At 43.6% G+C, this 16,500-nt stretch overlaps 1 gene segment (V, D, J or C); it reads left to right on the top strand.

Annotated features, from left to right (window-relative positions):
* The first annotated feature begins 9,228 nt into the window (after positions 1 to 9,228).
* On the top strand, positions 9,229 to 15,658 carry LOC130851808 (T cell receptor beta variable 19-like). The segment is given in 3 exon segments: positions 9,229 to 9,292; positions 9,426 to 9,715; positions 15,623 to 15,658. Coding segments are annotated over 3 exon segments (375 nt in total).
* Positions 15,659 to 16,500: the final 842 nt, after the last annotated feature.

Raw genomic sequence — 16,500 nt, 5'->3', positions numbered from 1 at the left:
AAGGATACCACTAAGTTGGGTATATTGTGAAACACCCCAACATCAGGAAAATAAACAAGAGGAAAGTTAAATTCATAGAAGAGAGGAAACCTCCCCACCTTTCACCTTCTCCCTCCCCCCCCCAAAAAAAAATTGAGTCAGAAAAAAAGTCTGTCTACACTCCAAACAGAATTAAGTGTATTCAACAACCATGGGTTAAATCCATTTCACCTGCCTTCACTAATTAAGGTCATTTTAACACTTGCATGTCCTCCAGGCAGTACGTTGTCTGAACAATAAAATGTTTGCCAGAGTTATTGCCCAGAACTTGGAGTCTCAGCTGCACCTAATTCAGCCAAGTAGGTTAAGGCTGGGTAGGACCACCCACCCTCAAGCTGAGCATGCGCAGCTCTGCTCGTGACCTTTCCAACCTGCAGTGGCCCCTAGTTTAGTTAAGCCTGTGCAGGACAACTCTTGCACCTTTTTCCAATCACCTGTCTCCAAGCACCATGTGCCTCCCACCACCCTGCTTCTTTATTGGTCATCCTATAAATACCTCAGTTCCTCGCCTTTAGTGGGGGTGGGTTTGAGATTTGTTCTGTTTCCTTGCTTAGCTGCTCTGCAAAGAAATTCTGCTACAAACTTTAGCATCTTAGCATTTGGCTCCCTGTATGTCAGGCAGGACAAAGTGAGTTCAGTAACAGGAGCAGTTGAAGATACCTATAACCAGAAGTTCAAAAATTAAGAACAGAAATGGAGAAAGCAGCGAGAGACTTTTTTAAAAAAAGGTTGACTGAACTCAGGAAAGAAATGCAAAAGACAATTATCTAAGAAATGAAGGCTAATTTAAAATATGCCCAAGGAAGAATAAACCAAGACGGAAGCTTAGTGAGGGCATTGAAAGAAGACAGGGAAATACCTAAGAGAATGAAAGTGACAGAAATAAAACTAGCCAGTGAGAAAATGGGGGAGGGAAAGTGAAGCCTCAGTGTGAATGCAGGATGGGTCTGTTACCAAGTCTAAGCTCAAATTATTTGCTGCACCACAGGCCAATAACTAGAGAGACAGGTGTTAGGGAAAGGAATAGCAACTTTATTCAGAAAGACAACAGATCCTGTAGATGGCAGACAATGTCCTAAAGAACCTTCTTAATTTGGGATGGAATTCAGGCTCCCTTTATTGTTAAGGGAAAAGGGGAAGCAGGAGGGTTTAAGATTAAAGGGTAAAGGAGGGTTGCAAACTTCTTGGAAAGAAGGAAAGTGTAACATTCTTTGCTCTTCTATTTACTCACATGGGCAGGATCAGAGACTCCTGCAAAACTTCAAGTTATCTGTAATCAGTTGTTAGCAGTTGTTTTTACTTTGCCACTCTTATCTCTTCTTATTCACAAGGTTTCTAGGCTGAAAGCAAACTTAACTACAAACTTTAGCCATAACTAATTGGGGACCTGGGATGGGAATTTTCTTAAGGGAACTTACTGAGCTATTTAGGTACAAGCAACTTTCCCTAATGTTTAACTCTTGACCTGCAAGCCTAAAGTAAAAGAATATACAGGCTAAAGAGTGAGGGAGGCAGTTTCAAGTTGGTGTTAGTTCTATTCTGTTACAGTTCTCCACCGTCAATACCATTCCACAGTCTAGTGGGAAATGGGGCAACACATACTCTGGCTACTTCCTGATGAATGGGGGTGATGAAGGGGTGATTGTGGAATGAAATTTATCAACCTGAAATTGAAAATATTCCTCTGTTGGGTATCATCACTCTTGTACTCTGATCTGTGGTTTTTGAGCAATATCTTATCCTGAATTTAATGACATTGAATAGGAGACAGACGATAACAATTAGTAAAAGGGACAGGCCAAGCTTAAAGATGCCTGAAGATATTGATTGGACTGTTTGTGGGACTCAGGAAAGCAGTCTAGGAAACCAGTCTCCCCAGTGAGTTGTGTGTTTTTTTTTTTTTTTTTTTTTTTGGTCTGTAATCTGTTGTAGCCATGTAGTCTGCTGTTGAATTCTGCCAATATGAGTCTCTATACCACAGAAAGAATACAGGTGCAGCATGTGGAGTTTGCTGCCATTCAGACCCCTCCCTGATTAGCAAGCCTATAACCTAATGCAATGCAATTTATCAAGGGCAACCTTGGTGAGAGAAGTTAAAGATTTGTAAACTAGAGAGAAAATAAGCAGTCTCATTAGCAATGATTCCCAAGGCTTTTGGCAAATTCCCAAGGAAGAAGAGTATGTCCAAAGAAATAACTATCAGGAATGTTCTTAGGGAGGCCTCCAGCAACTCGGAAGGATATAGCTTGAGGCAGTTAGTGCAATGAGCTGTTTCTGGTGTATTGTAGATTGAAAAGGGAATAGTAGGGATCCCTAATAGACATTGGCTTCTGTCTGTTTTGTTCCATAGGCAGTTATATGCCTATGGGACATTTTCCTAATAACACACAAATAAGTATCCTTCTGGGGCACAGGCTACAAAATCGTTGGGAGATAATATCTGCATGGTTCTTTTTTAACCAGGGATCAGTGTGATTGGTACAGATTGGTAATGCATTTTCATTTATAGCTGAAATCACCCTCACTTTCTAGAAACTCAAAAGCATCTTTAATGAAGTAAGGAAAAGGGAGTCCTAAGTAAAAAGTAGGTGTCACAGCCTCATTTAGTAAATGTACCAGCTGTACCCAATAGACTATTCTTCGGGTTGTCCGTGGATTTCTCAACCAACACAAAGGGATACTGGAAAAATTGTAAATGGGGTGAACAAAGGGATCCCCATGGTGATGAACAGGATGTGCTTTGGGATAGCACATCCAGCCACGAGATAGATTAGCAGAAGAGGCTATTGGCTGAGAAGTTGACTAAAGAATTCACTTTCTAAGCTGGGGAAAAGGAGGAAAGTCCCCGGAGGATAGTCAAAACACAGAGATAATACTTTCGTTACTTATCTATTTTTGAAGAGAAATCTTAAATCCTTCAGAGACTCACAAGCCCACTGCCTACTAGTTTTGCCTAGCTTAGAGGCTCTCCTTGGTCCTTTAATGTGGTGGGTGCTGCCTTCACAGGTGTGGTGAATCCATGACTTAAACCCAGATGCTTTCACTGATGACTGCATGGTTAGCAAGACCTCTATGGCTCTGTCCTGTCTGCTACTCAGCCAACTGATCATCAGGTCCTTGCTCCTTCTAGCTTTTGAGGAGGATGAGGTCTTTGGGTTGAATAGGGTGCAGGGGCACTCCAGTGAAAAGCCAGACCTATTGGAAGCAAACTTATAAACAGAGGTTGGTATAGTAGCTATAATTTTGACATAATTAGCAGTAGTAGCTCCTGTAAAGCATCACTGGATTCTCCTGCCTGGGCAGACACCTGAAACGGCCTGCCAGACAAAATTTCAAAGGGCCTTAATTTAAGCTTGCTTTCAGAAACCACTCTGGTTCATAGCAGGGCAACCAGCAAGGTCTTATCCCAAGTGAAATTAGTCTCGACATTCTTTAGCAATGCTCTCTTTTTAATGTGTGATTCACTTTTTTCAGTTTTTCCTGTTGATTGTGGTCTCAGGATGAACATAGTTTCCAATCAATGCACAAGGCTTTAGACACTTGTTGGCTTATGCTAAAGGCAGCACATCCATTAACAATTTGAAGGGTGTTAGGCAATCCAAATTGGGGAGTGATTTCCATAAGGAGGGCTTTAACTACTTCAGAGGTTTTCTTCTGCCCAGGTGGGATATGCTTTCACCCAACCTGAAAAAGATCCACAAACATGAACAAGGATTTAAAATTGTCTGGGGCTCGGGGCATTTGAGTAAAGTCTATTCGCCAGCCCTCAGTGGGGCAGGTTCCTCTAGGTCGAGTTTCCACTTGAGGAGGCCTATCATGCAATTCTGAGTGACTTACTGGATGGGCTTTTGCAGAGTAGGCCCCATTGTGGGCGTGTGAATACACTGTTAGGTGGCATCTCTCTCGTAATGGGTACTGTTACGAATGTCTAATATGGTGCTCAGAAGGGCCTCAGGGATCCAAGCCATTCCTTGTGCCAAGCGAAGTGTGATCAAAAGTGAAACCCCACTCTTTGGCCCTTTCTTTGGTCCTTTTTGAACACATTGGCTGAGGTTTTGATGAAATCAATTTGTGGGAGACGTGAGCTATCGTGACTTGGTAATCACCTTTCTGCCTTCTTTGCCAGTTGGTCAGCTGACTGCCTTTTGTTATATGTCTCACCTGGTGCTGGCCTGGGCCATGCATCATGGCTGCTTGTGAGGGCTTCTGCACTGCTTCTAGTGGTAACAGCATTTCAGAAGCATGTTTTATGACTTTATTTTTTGAAGCAAGAAGCCCCCTTTCTTTTCAGATTGCCCCGCGAGCATGTACAACAGAGACTCCCACTGGTGAAAAGTTCCAAATTCGGCTCAGCCAAGGCTTGGCCTGTTAAGTCCAGTCTGCTGGAGTACACGAGCTCAGTGACATGGAGGCAGTCATGCTCTAGGGATTGTGCAGCTTTAATTGGGAGCAACATGGCTGGATTAAGAGCGAAGTGACCTGTGGTCTTACACGGGTTGTCTAGGGGAATGGCTTGATACTTTCCCATTCTCCCAGAAGTCAGCCAATAGCCCCTGCTTTGTTCTAGTAAAGAAAGGACATGATGAGGGACATACACCGTGGTGGCTTGTCCTTGGGGGGAGTTCTCAGCTTCCTGAAGTATGTCAAAAGCAGTAGCCACAGCTTGAAATCAAGGGGACTATCCTTTAACTGTCTGATCTAGTTGTTTTGAGGAGCAGGCAATACATCTCCAGGGATACTTCCCAGAGCTTCAATTAATACCCCAACATATATGCCCTGTCTTTCATGGACATACAATTTGAAAGGTTTCTTCAAATCTTGTAGTCCCAAGGCTGGGGCTGAGAATAGCTTTATTTTTATTGTTTCAAAGACTATTTGGCACGCTTTTAAAGCCTTTTGAGTGACTTTACTGTGAGCCTGTAATTAGGGACAAATCCTACAGAATCCTGTCACTTCCCCTTGGTTGTCTGTGGGTCTTACTCCTAAGCCTGCACTTGCCTGTTTTCTGCAAGGCAATAGATCTTGTTATTCTTGGGAGAAGGCAAAACCCAGATACATGACCTGCTGCTTATGTATCTGGGCCTTTTTCAGAGGAACTTTATATCTGCATTCAGCCAAATAGTGCAAAGTTTTAATGGTATTTTGTAGACACTTTTCATACGTGGGCCTTGCTATCAGCAACTCATCCACATATTGGAGCAAGGACCCTTCATCTAATGTTACATTGTTCCTGAGGTCCTTAGTCAGTATGTCTCCAAAGAAAGTAGGGTTTTTAAACCCCTGAGGTAAGACTGTCCAGTGATACTGTTGAGTTACCCGTTTTTCTGGGTCCTGCCATTCGAAGGCAAATAGCTGCTGTGACTCTCTGCAGTAGAGATGCAGAGAAAAAGCATCTTTCAAGTCTGAAACCAGCCGCATTCTCCAAGAATAGTTGTGAGCAGAGTGTATGAATTAGGGATCACAGGGTGCAGGTCTTGGACTGTCTCATTAATAGTCCTCAGTCCTGAACAAAGCAACTCACTGCTGAGTTTAGCTTTTTAACTGGGAGGATAGGGGTGTTGTATGGGGCTTGCAAGATCTAATCAGTCCCCTTTTTAAGAATCTCTCAGGAATTGGCTATATTCCCTTTTGGGCCTCTTGCCTCAGAGGACATTATCTTAGATTAGATGTCTGAGCATACTTTCTTAACGGGATTTGTATTGGCATTGCGTTGTTGGCCTTTCCTGGGGTGCCAGCACCCCATACCTCTGGTGTCTTCATAGACCTCAGAGGGAAGAAGTTCCATATCCTTCTCCAGGTTTTCTGTGAGAGCCATTTGTAGGTTTAAACATGTGTTCTGGTGGGACCCATATATCAAGTTGTCCTGGGGAAAAGTCCCTTGAGCGTTTAGTTTACAATGGAGATCTCGACCCGAGAGGGGACTAGGACGCTTAGGCATATATTACAAGAAACTGTCAGGTCTCCTAATTGACATTCCAATGATTGTAAAAATGATCCAGGGTGGACCAGGGTGTTCTGTGTGCCATTTTGGTGTTTTAGCATGGAATAGGTCGCACCCATGTCTACTAGAAGATCCATCAATTTGTTCCTGTCAATTTTAACTGGAGCGCTAGTGAGGATTTATGAATTGGGTGCCGCAAATCCAGGGGACTCCCTGGGCTTCTTCATTCATCATCTAAGCTTTCCTTCCTCTCTACCATCTGGGAGGCCCCAACCCTTTTCTTTTCCTCAGTCCTCGTTGTCTTTGGTCTGGGGCATCCCCTCTTCCAATGTTCCTCCTCGTTACAATGCATGCCTCTTTCCCTGCCTGGTGATAGCTGACCTTTCTTTTGGAACTCCAGTGTGGCAGCCAGAGAAGTGGCATTTCATCTTGAGTCTTCTTTTTCTGCTTCTGTTCTCTGCTGCTGAATAGCTGAAAAGCAATGCCTACCAACAGAGAAGGATTCATTTCAAATTCACCATCTAATTTCTCTAATTTTCTCCTGCTACCTGGGACACTTTGTCTGATAAATTCATGTTTACCATTCAAGTGTCCTCAGGGTCTGCACCAGTGTAATTTACTATTTATAGGCCCAGTAAACTCTTTCCAAAAACTGAGGGGTCTTACTTGGTTTTTGCTAAATCTCTTGAATTTCTGTTTCGACTCTGGTTTTGGTGCCCCTTTCTGAAGCCCTGCCAAGATGCACTTACAGTACTGCTCTGATAAGAGCATCCCTCTTTCACTGGGGTCCTGGGTTGATTCAGCAGTGGGTACTGCCAAGTGGGCTTTGGGTGTGCCAGTTGGGTTCGCTAGGTGGAGCTGGTGTGCTCCCTCTCTAGCCTTATCCATAACCACCATCTTCTCATCGCCCTAAAGCATCATGTTGGGAATACGTATGTCTGCCTGTGAAGGGCAGAGGGTAGTGGAAATGGAAGTGAACATTCTGTCATTTGAAAAGGATCCTTTCTATAAGGAGGGTTGCAGTCCTTCCAGTTAAACAAATTTGAAGTTGAAAATGGACTGTTTATTCACAAAAACTCAGCTGGCTGGCCCTTCTCATTGAGGCACCCTACAGGGTAATGGGAAATTTCTCTGCCCTGGAAGTGGCTCCGGGTCTAAACTGCTGCCCTGTTGGGTCTTAGATGACCGCACCAGACCAGGTCCCTGTGCCCAGAGAAACCACACAGGATTTTCCAACTGATTCCATTAGAAGGAGGAGCCAGTCTGACCACTTCCCACACCTCAGTGTCGGGAGTTGGGGTATAGAAACAGGAGGCAATGGAAGGGATGGATAGATGCTCAGGATGCATGGGGGTGGTTATAGTGGCTTCAGGGTCACCCAGCATGGCTGGAAGAGGATTTATGGTTTGCAGCAGTATATCCTTACTCTCATTCCCTTCCTTGTCATCCTGTGGAAAGATTTTCTCTTGGGTATCTTTTCAGACCCTTGTACCATAAGGTGGCATCTATCTGACTTTTTCTCATCCTGATGTAATACCATAAATGCTCGCATCATTTTCCCCTGCTCTTTCACAGAATATCTCTAACTGTAAGATTGTATAATAATTCAGAGAATCACTCAGAGGCCACCATTTCTCAGATGGCAATGAATAATAATGTGACCACACATTACTACAATAAAATGTCATCTCTTTCTTAGTCACAGGTTCTCAGTTATAATCAGACCATTTTTTCCAAAATGCAACCCAGGGGACTTTCCTTAGGGATGATGAGACATTCCCCATCTTTTAAAAACAAAGATAAGAAAAACAAAACATACACGGTGCGCCCCCCCAAACCAAATGCTAGCATCTGAAGAAACAAACCAGTTCACAAATCGAGTAGTCTAACAACGATGTCCTCTCCAATAGGGCACCCCACACAAATGTGAAACAAATGGGCTTCTTTCAGAGAGGAAAAGCCCAGAGTGAAGGGGAAGAGTTCAGTGATACACAATGAAGCCACTTATCCTACTGCATTGAGCTCAGCAACTCCCAACTGTCGAGTGCTTGCTCCAGCTGCCAAGCACGAGGGTAGCTGGTGCTGCTCTGAAGACTTTTGAAGGAGGACCCCCAGTACAAGAGGTCCTGGCAGCTGTTAGGAGCTTGCCAAGCAAAATTCCCCAGCCAGGGCCAGCTGGCCATGAGCAGTAAGACTCCTGGCTGGCTTGTCAGATTTTGTTACTGAATCCAAGCTCTTACTGCTTCATGCACCGCAGGCCAATAAGTCAAGAGACAAGATGTTGAGACAAAGAATAGCGACTTTATTCAGAAAGCCAGCACAATGAGAAGATGGTGAGCTCATGTCCTAAAGAACCACCTTCACTTGGGGTAGAACTCAGGTTGCTTTTATGCTAAGGGAAAAGGGGAAGCGGGAGGGTTTAAGATTAAATGGTAAAGGCAGGTTGCAGACTCCTTGAAGTCATGTGGCCTTCAAGGAAAGCATAACATTTCTTTGTTTTTCTGCTTGCTCACAAGGCTGGATCACAAGGCTCCTGAAAAACTTCAAGTCGTTAGCAGTTATTTTTACTTTACCCTTTACCACTCTTAGCTCTGCTTATTTGCAAGGTTTGTAGGCTGAAAGCAAACTTATCTACAACAAGTAGTAGCCATAACTAACCTGGGACTGTGGGATGGGGACTTTCTTAAGGGAACTTAATGAGCTATTTGTGCACGTGCAACAATTCTCTAATGTTTAATTCTTGATGGGCAGGGCTAAAGTAACAGAATACATAGGCTAAAGAATGAGGGAGGCAGTCTCGACCTCATGTTAGTTCTGTTCCTCCTCTGCTACAGATCTAGAGCAGGAACTGTGGCAGTGATGGGATTAAAAGTAAACTCCATCAACTGCAATCTTGTGTGACCGGAGCATCTACTGTGCTCCCATAGTGAGCAAACATTACCATAACGAGGAAGGTGAAAACCCGCGAGCCAGTCGGAGTGAGGCTCTGGCCTCGAAATGTGGTGGTACCACCCACTGAGGCAGGACAAAATGCAGAGTTTTGGGGAGGGAGGCACAAGGGGAGCACAAGTGATTCTGATCTTCATTCTCAATCTCCTCATCTGCAAAATTAGGGAGACTGTCTTCCATATCTCCAGGATCCTATCCAACTATCCTTTCTGGCCTTATGACAAATTCCACCCAATAAGCCAACGGGAGCCGCAGAGCTAAGTTTCTATCCTCATTTGTCTCCGCTGGGAGCACAAGGGGACCCTCTTCCCACCATGAGCAACCAGGTGATCTGCTGTATGGCCCTTTGTCTCCTGGGAGCAGGTGAGTCCTGGGTTCAGGGAGCAGACACCTGCCCCAAAGGTGCTGAGCTCCAGAGCTAAGCCTTTCCCTCATGGCAGCAGCATTAGACACCCTCTTGGGCCATGTTTACAGAGCCCCTCCCTTTCTTCCATAGGCATTGTGGAGGGGGGGGTCACTCAGACCCCAAAATACCTGCTCAAAGAGGAAGGACGAGAGGTGACCCTGGAATGTGAACAGGATTTTGATTACGATGTCATGTACTGGTACCGACAGGATCCAGGACAAGGGCTGAGACTGATCTACTTCTCGCAAGCTGTAAAGGATGTCCAGAAAGGAGACATAGCTGAAGGATGGAGTGCCTCCCGGGAGAAGAAGGCACTCTTCCCGCTCACCGCGACATCAACACAAAAGAACCAGACAGCTCTATATCTCTGTGCCACTAGTATAGACACAGTGAAACAAAACCAACTCCTCTCTGCACATAAATGCATCCCAAGCCCTGCTTCCCCACCAGGTGTCAGGGCTTTTCTGTTTTCGGTAGTCTGATCGGCCGGCTTTCTTCCTCCTCAACCAGGCATCCAAAGCAGCTGCTGCAGCAACACGTGTTGTGGAATGGCGTGATCACAATTCAGCCATCCACTGAGTTGATTTTTGAATTACATGTATCTATTTATCTGTATCTATCTGCATCAGAGAGAGGAGAAAGGAGAGGTTAATTTCACAACCCAGCTTTTTTTTTTAAACCAAATACGGGAAAACAGAAAATGAACAGAAGATGGTCCCTTCCTTCAGAAAGAGAGTAAAAGCCTAGTGGGGAGAGAAATGTGTAATCAAGTATCACATAATGTGTGCTTTCATCAGAGGTGTTGGTGGAGTATAGGAAATAACATGGCCAATTCTGTCTGCTGACATCAGGAAGGGCTGCAAAGAAAAGGCAAAATGTGAGATGAAACTCAAATGTGAGTAGGATTCCACCAGATGCACAAACTGACAGAGTGATACAGGCTTAGGGAGCGATGGCAGGAGAAAATCATGAGATAAAATAGGGAAAAGATGATCACTCCCGCTCCCCAGAATATAGTAATAGGAGAAAATTTGGAAAAATGGGTGGAGCAAAGTTCTTAAACAAAATTGGGTTTCTAGTTCTGGTGGACCTTCCTTGGATGTGTGCATAGAAATACCTAGCAGGGTCTTGCAAATATAGGCTTGGCACTTAGAGAAATGTTTGCATGATTAATAAGCAGACAGGTGGTCAGTATTATTTTGCAAATGGTCTTTATGTTTTCTGTATATTTCCTCCCTTTGTGTCTTCCACCCATCTATCAAATTAGGAGGCAAGCGGTGTTAATTCTTGGGACTTCATTTTTTCTCAGATATTTATTTGATCACATAGTTCTGTTTCTAGAAATGAATGACAGTTTATGTTATTCAGACTAACCCTCCCACTTCATACAGCTAAAAATACTGGATTAAACATCTTAAAATAATTCTTGGAAGCATTTAAGTTCCCTAGTCTCTTTGGTGTGGCCCTGTGTCTCTTGGCACAAGCATGTTTGGGGAATCCCTGACCATTACATACAAGCCTTGGCTCCAGGCATTTTATTTGGGTTCCTTCCTGAATTTTGTGCTAACTTTGGCTTTCTTCTCCCGTATATTCTCCCATATATTCACACTAGGACCAAAATACTGAGAAACAGAGATGGGAGAAATACTAACCCCTGAATATGATTTAAAACACTAAGATGTGGCATGATGAGAACTCCACGCTCTCATTGCAACTAGTGTTCTCTGGACTAGTAAGGAAACTGTGGGAAATGGATGGATCTAAGATCCTTTACTTTGTCCAGACCATGTTCACAGATGCCTCCAGACCCCTCCTCTCCTGAGCCAGGTGATGCAGTCCTGGACCAGCGGGAGGTACAGCCCCTCGAGTTCTCTGCTCCCTGTGTAGAAGCCATGCTCCAGAGATCATGGGAAGGGCTGAGGCCATCTGTCCAACGAGAGAAAGGAAATTAGAGAGGACAGTAAGAGACAGGCAATCTTGTCTTTCTTTATTATCTTGTGTGTAACTAGAAAGGATACAGATTTCTTCCTATCAGTAGAAGAATTTATGAAACAAAGTAGATGGACTTTACTTGATTTTAAAACATTCACCCTAAAACTATTGAGCCATTTACTTTTTCAGAGTGGTCCTGGTACTAAAAAGAACTCTTTAGCTGTGAAATTTCATAATAGTCCCCATTCCCATGGCCAGGTTGTAAGAGAGTTTCTGTGTGAAAGTTGAAAAAGTTAATATATCACTAAATGTTTTCTTAGCAAGTTTTAAGGAGCCATTGCTTCTCTTACCTATGAAGAACAATTTATAGAAAAGTATTAGCAAATTTCTGAATTTAAAAATGTACTGGCAGCAATCAGTAGCAAATTAGACAAGTCAGAAAACCAATTTAATTGTATACAAACTTAAAAAACTATTTCAGAATTCTGAGGAAATAGAAAAGGATATGTGAGAAAAACATACTATCACAGTAGCTTTATTCATGATGACCTCCAAACTGGAAAACACCCAAATATCCATCAACCATGCAATGAATACATAAAGTTGCACTTAGTAATAGGATAAAATACAGCAAAAAAAGCAAATAGTATTTGCAAAATCATGGATGAATCTCATGTTATACAAAAAAGAAGCCAGAGTACAGACAGTATGAAATTAAAATAGTGGCTACAGTTGAGGGCATTTTTAATTACTTGGAGAGAAGCATGAGAGAGGTTTCTGAGGGTTCTGAAAATATCCTATATCTTGATTTGGGTGGTAGTTATATAGATGTACTCACTTGTGAAAGTTCACTAAAGATATGTGCAGTCTATTGTATATATTTTCTACCTTATTTTAAAAGCTTAGAATAACAACAACAACCACTCCAGAATGTAGTGACTTAAACATGTATTATCATTCATGGTACTGTGGGCTGAGTGCGCTCGGCTGGTCAGTTCCTACTTGGGGTCTTTCGTGAGGTCATGGTCAGATAGTCCCTGAGGCCGGAGACACCTGGAGGCTCAACTCGCCTGCACATCCAAGGTGGCTTCTTTACATACATGCCTGATCCCTTGCCTGGGATGCCTGGAGCAGCTGTGGACCAGCCTGGCATGTGTCTCTTTCTACTCACAGCCCCTCAATGTGGTTAGCTGCACTTCCTCACAGCATGGTGGCCTCAGGGTAGTGAAAATGATTACCTCGTGGCTGGCTTCCCCGAGACTGAGAATTTAAGAGACCCAGGTAAGATCTACAAGGCTGCTTCTGACCCAGCTTGGAAAATTGTGGCATCACTTCCACCACATTCAGGCGCGCCCAGACTTAGGAGGGAGGGACTTAGAGGAATGTGGATACAGGGAAGCACGCTTCATCTGGTGCCATCTTTGAAGAGTAGCTACCATAGCATGAAAAAGTGGTACTTCTCATCCTTTTCACTGCCTTGGACCATTGATGACATCAGAACATGACAGCTGCCTCATTTGCAAATACTGTTTTTGAGGTCAACTCTAATCAAGAACTATACCACTGAAGAAAATTCTGGGAAATGTATTTCCTGCTTAGTTAAGTTGATACAGTAACATAAAACGCTGCAGGTGTTTATGGCTGAGGACATCCTGATGGCTGGTGGTCCTCAAAAGGAGTAGAAGGATTTTCTTCTGATCTGGGAGTTTCTGACCACTTCATCCCCTATGTCATAATGTGCCGGAAGTAATCCATCACAAGGTACATTCACCTGCTCTTTGCGGAAAAAGTACTTATAATGGGAGATGATCCCATTTTAATGTGATCTACCCCAATCATAAAAAAAAAATAGCCACAAGAGCATGTCAGATGGCATTTAACACGTATATCAGTATTACATATATAGTAACATTTAGTATGCAATGATTTCTATGATAAAAATCTGTCACTATAGTACAAATACAATCTCGATCAAGTTCTAATTCTTTCTTAGTTACCCATTCCAGATAAAAAGAACTAAATTTTAAGTGAGAATACTTAAACACCTATAACAGCTAGGAGGTTGTTATAAAAATGAAAGTATAATGCTTTGGAGAAAAATCTTTAACCTCTTTGAAACTGCTATACATTTCCAAGCCTGAGCCATTTAAAACATATTCTAGCATGTTCAAAACACAAATAATTCCCTAGATCTCCTATAACTTATTTCCATTGGCCAATGCTTAGCTTATGACCTGTATCAAGATGAAATAGCTATAAATTATCCTCAGAGCCTCCATGGTGATTTACACAGACTTACAGACTATAATCAATAGATATATTTAGTATTAAGTCCATCAGTATGAGGGGACTGGCATATGATAGTCGTGAAATAAATGCTTCATTGAGAACATGAGGAAGTATCCTTATCAGTGTGAAGAAACATAGAGCTTCTAGTCTAGGATTTCTTATGTTCAGCTGTAGTTCTAGTGATTAACAAACATGAGTTGTCTTAGTTACTTTGAGGATATTTACAGAGATAAAGAATCAACTACTCGTGCAATGTCATTTACTACACATATAGCCCTTTCCTTATATGAGGCTAAGAAACTGAAGTCATTTAAATGATCTAGGTCTCAGTTCATGGTCTATAAAATCAGGATTTGAGTTAGAACATCTCTAAGGCCCCTTCCAGCATTGTTTGTATGGTCTTTGATATTCAGAGAGAGTGATGGATCCTGCACCACTGGCAATGAAGGCCACCAGGAGGCAGATTAGAGCATCCTCATGATTATGTAAACAGTCATCCCTCCTTCTAGGGATGGAGAAAGGAAGATTGAAGGGCAAGGTCCTTTCTTCAGAGAGCTGTGGTGTGAGGCTGAGTCCTGAAGATGCTGGTACTTCTTCTGCTTCTGGGGCCCAGTATGAGCCTTATTATCTGAGTAGCTTGGGCGAGTGTGCGTGTGTGTTGGCATGAGTGAAGTAATAGCCAGAGATTGTGGATTTGTTTGTTTGTTTTTTTTTTTGGCTGCACCACGGGGCTTGTGGGATCTTAGTTCCCCAACCAGGGGATCGATCCTGGGCCGTGGCAGTGAAAGCACCACGTCCTAACCACTGGACCGCCAGGGAACTCCCTGAGATTGTGGATATTTTTTTACGCTGATCAAAATGAGAGGGGACATCCATGCTCTCTGGAGATGTAAAGGGTAAGGTGAGAAGCCAGCAGTCAGGAGAGATGGGGGGTCATGAGCCCAAGAATTAGGACAGGAAGATTTCACAAAACAAACAGGATTCCCTGGGAGCTGAAAGAAGGGTGAGCGAGTGTGGCTGTGATGTTCTGCCTGTGGTCAGGTCTGCCTGTCCTGCTGGCCTCTCATCTCCTTGTCCTCTGTCTCAGCAGGCTCTGGGCTTGCCGCTCTCATCTCTCAACATCCCAGCAGGGCTATGTGTAAGAGTGGAGCCTCTGTGACCATCCAGTGCAGTGCAGTGGACTTTCAAACCACAGCTGTGTCTTGGTACCGTCAGTTACCGAAACAGGGCCTCGTGCTGATGGGAACTTCTAATCAGGGCTCTAATGCCACATACCAACAAGGTTATGACAAGGTCAAGTACCCCATCAGCCAACAAAACCTCGCATTTTCATCTCTGATGGTGACAAGTGTGCAGCCTGAGGACAGCAGCCTCTACTTCTGTGGTGCCAGTGACACAGCGCTGGGCAGAGATCAGAGACCCAAACAAGAACCTTGGCAGCAGCCCTCCTCCCCTACCCCACTGAACCCATGGAGCCCTGTGGAAGGAGGTGTGGAGAGAGGAAAACCACAGCCTCTCTGACTGAGACATCTGTGACTGTGTGTATGTAGAGAGAGGGAGAGGAAATAGTGTACGGAGTGTGGAGAAAGCATGGTGTTAGAACTAGCCATGTGGCAATGGAGTTGAGCCTATTAATGCCCAACCAACCTGGACAGCTCCCTGGGCTGAAAATTGTAAAATCTGGATGTTTCTTCTGACTTTGCCATATGCTAATCCTATCTTCTTAGATAGATCGACACATAATCCTCTACGTAGATCTCAAAATGCTTCTGTAACACAGTGTGTAGTTTTATAATAAACTGGCATTTGTCTCTCTGAGACAATTCAGCACTGTCTTGTCACCATCCTAGGCCCTCAAGATAAACAGAATCATTAGGAGGCTAAGTAGAGGTGTACACTCGTGAAAGAATTCAGGGATGTGCTATATGCAGTACTGAGCTTGAATGAACAGGGTAGGACTGGACAGGGTGCAGCCCAGTGAAGCAAGACGCAATGATATGTAAGTTATATCCCAGGTACAGAACATGCCCAGAACCTTCACAGGGGAGGTGCTGCTGTCTCTCGACGAAGGTGTCAGAGGGAAAAGAAGACAGAGTAACTAAGAAAGACTTCAGACAACAAGGCTTATTTACAAAACTAGAAAGTTCTGTCGGAACCCACAAGACAGTAATTGGAGCTTTCAGTGTAAACCCCTCAGAAAAATCCTTTTCTAGCAAAAATCACACGTTGACCACAAATCTTGTATGGCCCGACAAATATAAGCAAAACATATTAACATACACTTAATAGAAGAAACATCTATGATCAATAAACACACGGGGAGATATTTGACACCACCGGTGATCAAGAAATGTGAAGCAAGACACAATGATATGGGGACTTCCCTGGTGGCGTAGTGGTTAAGAATCCACCTGCCAATGCAGGGGACACGGGTTCAGTCCCTGGTCTGGGAAGATCCCACATGCCGCGGAGCAACTAAGCCCATGTGCCACAACTACTGAGCCCTCGTACTGCAACTACTGAAGCCCGCATGCCTAGAGCCCCTGCTCTGCATCAAGAGAAGCCATTGCACTGAGAAGCCCATGCACTGCAACGAAGAGTAGCTCCCACTCTCTGCAACTAGAGAAAGTCCGTGTGCAGCAATAAAGACCCAATGCGGCCATAAATAAATAATAAATATATCTTAAAGAAAATTAAAAAGACACAATGATAAGTTGATCTCTATTTGATTGGCAAAATATAAAAAGCTTAGAAATATAAACTGTTAGAGAGGGTCCAGATGCACAGGATTACTGGTGGGAGCGTAAGTGGTGCAAACAATTTGGAAACCCTGGCGTTATCACATATAGTTGGTCATTCCTTTATTCCATAACCCAGCAAATCCACTACCTCGAGAAAGCTCCTGCATGTGCTTATCAGATGACATAAATACAAATGTGTTCTC

Source organism: Hippopotamus amphibius, chromosome 4, assembly GCF_030028045.1.
Source record: "Hippopotamus amphibius kiboko isolate mHipAmp2 chromosome 4, mHipAmp2.hap2, whole genome shotgun sequence".
NCBI lineage: Eukaryota > Metazoa > Chordata > Mammalia > Artiodactyla > Hippopotamidae > Hippopotamus > Hippopotamus amphibius.
Note: the sequence above shows the minus strand (reverse complement) of the source record. Positions and strands in the feature narration are given on the sequence as shown.